Genomic DNA, 5551 nt, shown 5'->3' with positions numbered 1-5551 from the left:
AGTGACCAGGGATGACCAGGAGTGACCAGGAGTGACCAGGGATGACCAGGAGTGACCAGGGATGACCAGGGGTGACCAGGAGTGACCGGGAGGGATCAGGGATGACCAGCAGTGGCCACAGGAATGACCATGTATGACCAGGTGTGGCCACAGGAGTGACCAGGGATGACCAGAGCGATGTGGTCGCCCGGGGAACCGATGTCACCCGGCGCCTGTGACACTGGAGGTCACCTGTGGGTGGACACGGTGGAGCCGGGAGAGGATGGACGGACAGATGGACACGTGGGCAGATGGACACATGGACGTGGTGGCACCGTGAGCACACATGACTCAGAACCATGGTGGCACCGTGACCCCAGCTGACCTAGAACCATGGTGGCACCACCACCATGGCCATTCCAGAACCATGGTGGCACCGCCCCTACCACCACCGCCATGTCCATTCCAGCTCCATGGTGGCACCACGACCATGAGGGAACCATGGCTGACCCAGAACCATGGTGGCACCACAGCTGACCCAGCACCACGGTGGCACCATGACCCCAATCATCCAGAACCATGGTGGCACCACCACCATGTCCATTCCGGCTCCGTGGTGGCACCACGACCATGGTGACACCACAGCAGACCCAGAACCATGGTGGCACCACCGCCATGTCCATTCCAGCTCCATGGTGGCACCACGACCATGGTGACACCACAGCTGACCCGGAACCATGGTGGCACCATGACCCCAATCATCCAGAACCATGGTGGCACCACCACCATGTCCATTCCGGCTCCGTGGTGGCACCACGACCATGAGGGAACCATGGCTGACCCAGAACCATGGTGGCACCATGACCCCAGTTATCCAGAACCATGGTGGCACCAGCTCCATGGTGGCACCCCAGCAGACCCAGACCCACCACCACCACCCTCCCGGTGACCCCGGTGGCCCCGCTCACCGCCGTTGCAGATGGCGCCGGAGTCGAACCAGCAGCCGGCGTCGGTGGCCGGGCTGGCGCTGTGGGGCCAGTGGGGGCTGTGGCTGCGGTAGCTGAGGCCGCGCGTGCCCGGCTCCAGCCCGTAGACCGCCCACAGGTGGTGGCCCTTGCCGTCCGTGTCCAGCACCACGTAGGGCACCGAGACGTCGCCGTCCCGGTCCACGGTGAAGGTCTGGCAGAAGCCCTGGAGCTGGAAGTCGCGGGCGTGGTCGGCCACGCTGGTGCCCATCACCCAGCGGCCGCTGCGGCGCGCCGCCTCCACCGCCGTGGCCAGGAAGTAGATGGAGTTGTAGATGGTGGAGAAGAGCGGGTGGACCTGGCGGGGGACAGGGGGGACGTGAGGGTGACACCAGGGCGGGCAGCTCGGGGTGCTTGGCTTGGGCTGGGTTGGGTTGGGTTGGGTTGGGTTGGATGCGGTTGTTTGGTGTTGGCCATGGTCAGTGGAGGTGGCCACGGTCAGCTTGTGTTGGCCATGGTCATCTCCCATTGGCCATGGTCATCTTCCATTGGCCATGGTCAATGGAGGTGGCCACGGTCAGCTTTCATTGGCCATGGTCATCTCCCATTGGCCATGGTCATCTCCCATTGGCCATGGTCATCTCCCATTGGCCATGGTCGTCTCCCATTGGCCATGGTCAATGGAAGTGGCCACGGTCAGCTTTCATTGGCCATGGTCATCTCCCATTGGCCATAGTCATCTCTCATTGGCCATTGTTAACCAAGATGGGCATGGTCATCTCCCATTGGCCACGGTCATCTCCCATTGGCCATGGTCGTCTCCCATTGGCCATGGTCAATGAAGATGGCCACGGTCATCTTCCATTGGCCATGGTCATCTCCCATTGGCCATGGTCAATGGAGGTGGCCATGGTCATCTCTCATTGGCCATGGTCATCTTGCGTTGGCCATGGTCATCTCTCACTGACCATGGTCATCTCCCATTGGCCATGATCAATGAAGATGGTCACAGTCAGCTTCCATTGGCCACGGTCATCTCCCACTGGCCACGGTCATCTCCCATTGGCCATGGTCAATGGAGGTGGCCACGGTCAGCTTTCATTGGCCATGGTCATCTTGCGTTGGCCATGGTTATCTTTCATTGGCCGTGGTCAACCAAGATGGTCATGGCCATCTCCCATTGGCCATGGTCATTTTGTGTTGGCCGTGGTCATCTTGCAATGGTCATGATCATCTCCCATTGGCCACGGTCAACAAAGATGGTTGTGGCCATCTCCCATTGGCCATGGTCATCTCCCATTGGCCATGGTCAATGAAGATGGCCACAGTCAGCTTCCATTGGCCGCGGTAATTTTGTGTTGGTTGTGGTCATCTGCCATTGGCCATGGCCAACCAAGATGGTAATGGCCATGTCCCGCTGGCCGTGCTCATCTCCCCTTGGCCATGGTCACCTCCATCCCTCGTTGGTGGCCATGGCCACCCAATCCTCCAGAGATGCCCCTGGAGATGCCCCAAAGCCCCTGAAGGTTCCCCAAAACCCCCTCGAGATGCCCTCAACCCTCTTGAGATGCCCTTAAACTTTTTGAGATGCCCTCAAGCCTCTCAAGATACCCCCAAACCTCTCAAGATGCTCTCAAACCCCCTGGAGATGCCCTCAAACCCTCTCAAGACACCCCCAAACCTCTTGAGATGCCCTCAAACCCCCTCGAGACACCCCCAAACCTCTTGAGATGTCCCCAAACCTCTCAAGATGCCCTCAAACCCCCTGGAGATGTCCTCAAACCCTCTCAAGACATCCCCAAACCTTTTGAGATACCCTCAACACCCTGGAGATGCCCTCAAACCCCCTGGAGAGACCCCCAAACCTCTTGAGATGCCCTCAAACCTTTTGAGATGCCCTCAAACCCTCTCAAGACACCCCCAAACCTCCCAAGATGCCCTCAAACCCCCTGGAGAGACCCCCAAACCTCTCGAGATGCCCTCAAACCTTTTGAGATGCCCTCAAACCCCTGGAGATGCCCTCAAACCCCCTGGAGAGACCCCCAAACCTCTCAAGATGCTCTCAAACCTCTCAAGGTGCCCTCAAACCCCCTTGAGACACCCCCAAACCTCTCGAGATGCTCTCAAACCCCTGGAGATGCCCTCAAACCTTCTCAAGACACCCCCCAAACCCCCTCCAGACTGCGCCCAGCCCCACCTCGGCGGGGTCGAGGTTGGCGGGGACCTCGTAGGCGGCCTTGGCCTCCTCCAGGGCCTCGTGGAAGGAGGCGTCGGGCGAGTCGATGGTGATGGTCAGCACGGCGTCGTAGGCCAGGCGCAGCTTGGTGTTGTTGGCCAGCACGGGGTAGGGCACGCGGCGGTAGGGCAGCGCGAAGGTCAGCGCGTCGTACGGCACGAAGACGAAGGTGCCGTCCGTCATGCCCAGGTCCTCGGCCTTCTCCAGGAGAACCTTCTGCTCGCGGCCGCCCAGCAGCACGGAGTGCATGCACATCAGCACCACTGCCGGGGACACGCGGGGACACGGGTGTGGGCGTGGTGGGTGGGGGCACCGACCCTGGACTTCAGCCGTCCTTCATCTGTCCATCCATCCGTCCATCCATCCATCCATCCATCCATCCACATCCACCATCATCATCCATCCTTCATGTGTCCATCTGTCCTTCCATGCATCCATCCATCCATCCCATGTCCACCATCTTCATCCGTCCTTCATCTGTCCATCCGTCCATCCTTCCATCCATTCATGTCCACCATCATCATCCAGCCTTCATGTGTCCATCTGTCCCTCCGTGCATCCATCCATCCATGTCAACCATCTTCATCCGTCCTTCATCTGTCCATCCGTCCATCCCTCCATCCTTTTGTCATCCATCCATCCATCCATCCATCTGTCCATGTCCACCATCTTCATCCATCCTTCCTCTTTCTTTTCCACATCCGTCCATCCATCCGTCCATCCATCCGTCCATCCATCCATCCATCATCCATCTCCATCCCTCTCTCCATGTTCATCTCCATCCCCACTCCCATCCCCATCTCCATCTCCATCTCCACCATCACCTCCACTCCCATCTCCATCTCCATCTCTCCATCCCCACCTCCTTCTCCACCTCCATTTTTCCATCTCCATCCCACCTCCACCTCTCCATCTGCACTTCTACCTCCATCTCCATCCCATCTCCATCCCATCTCCGTCTACACCTTCATCTCCCCATCTCCACCTCCATCCTCCATCTCCACCTCCACCTCCACCTCCACCTCCATCTCCACCTCCATCCTCCATCTCCCCATTTCCACCTCCATCTCCATCCCACCTCCATCCCATCTCCATCTCTATCTCCATCCCATCTCCATCTACACCTTCATCTCCCCATCTCCACCTCCATCCTCCATCTCCCCATTTCCACCTCCATCTCCATCCCACCTCCATCCCATCTCCATCTCTATCTCCATCCCATCTCCATCTCTATCTCCATCCCATCTCCATCTACACCTTCATCTCCCCATCTCCACCTCCATCCTCCATCTCCCCATTTCCACCTCCATCTCCATCCCACCTCCATCCCATCTCCATCTCTATCTCCATCCCATCTCCATCTCTATCTCCATCCCATCTCCATCTACACCTTCATCTCCCCATCTCCACCTCCATCCTCCATCTCCCCATTTCCACCTCCATCTCCATCCCACCTCCATCCCATCTCCATCTCTATCTCCATCCCATCTCCATCTCTATCTCCATCCCATCTCCATCTACACCTTCATCTCCCCATCTCCACCTCCATCCTCCATCTCCCCATTTCCACCTCCATCTCCATCCCACCTCCATCCCATCTCCATCTCTATCTCCATCCCATCTCCATCTCTATCTCCATCCCATCTCCATCTACACCTTCATCTCCCCATCTCCACCTCCATCCTCCATCTCCCCATTTCCACCTCCATCTCCATCCCACCTCCATCCCATCTCCATCTCTATCTCCATCCCATCTCCATCTCTATCTCCATCCCATCTCCATCTACACCTTCATCTCCCCATCTCCACCTCCATCCTCCATCTCCCCATTTCCACCTCCATCTCCATCCCACCTCCATCCCATCTCCATCTCTATCTCCATCCCATCTCCATCTCTATCTCCATCCCATCTCCATCTACACCTTCATCTCCCCATCTCCCACCCCCTCCAGCCCCTCCCCGTCCCTCACCTCTGACCCCGTCCGCCCTCTGGACCCTCCTCAGCGCCTGCTCGGCCTCCTCCTCCTCCTCTCCCCCCCTCCACCTCCCCATCCCCATCTCCCCACCTCCACCCCCTCCAGCCCCTCCCCGTCCCTCACCTCTGACCCCGTCCGCCCTCTGGACCCTCCTCAGCGCCTGCTCGGCCTCCTCCTCCTCCTCTCCGGCCACGGTGACCACGCTGACCGGCAGCCCCCTGGCCCTCAGCTCCCTGGCCACCTCGTGCCCGGTGTCCACCCACAGGTCCTGCGGCGCGGCCACCACGGCCACGTGCGCCCAGCGGAAGTAGCGCAGCACGGCGTGCAGCACGCCGGCCGGCGCGGGCAGCGGCCTGACCAGAGTGACCGCTCCGGCCGCTCCGGCCGCGCCGCAC

The 5551-nt window shown here is 59.4% G+C and overlaps 1 protein-coding gene across 1 annotated transcript in view; it reads right to left on the bottom strand.

Moving 5' to 3' along the window:
• LOC120507170 (retinal guanylyl cyclase 2-like) overlaps positions 1-5509 on the bottom strand; it is a gene marked incomplete at both ends in the record, with an annotated part of 6502 nt that extends 993 nt beyond the window's left edge. The window contains 3 exons of the mRNA XM_039719517.1: positions 948-1302; positions 3142-3443; positions 5280-5509. Coding sequence (XP_039575451.1) covers positions 948-1302; positions 3142-3443; positions 5280-5509 — 887 coding nt within the window. The remainder of the gene's footprint in view (positions 1-947; positions 1303-3141; positions 3444-5279) is intronic.
• Between the last annotated feature and the right edge of the window lie 42 nt (positions 5510-5551).

Source organism: Passer montanus, unplaced genomic scaffold (genome assembly GCF_014805655.1).
Source record: "Passer montanus isolate IOZ18808 unplaced genomic scaffold, ASM1480565v1 scaffold1053, whole genome shotgun sequence".
NCBI classification, from domain to species: domain Eukaryota; kingdom Metazoa; phylum Chordata; class Aves; order Passeriformes; family Passeridae; genus Passer; species Passer montanus.
Note: the sequence above shows the minus strand (reverse complement) of the source record. Positions and strands in the feature narration are given on the sequence as shown.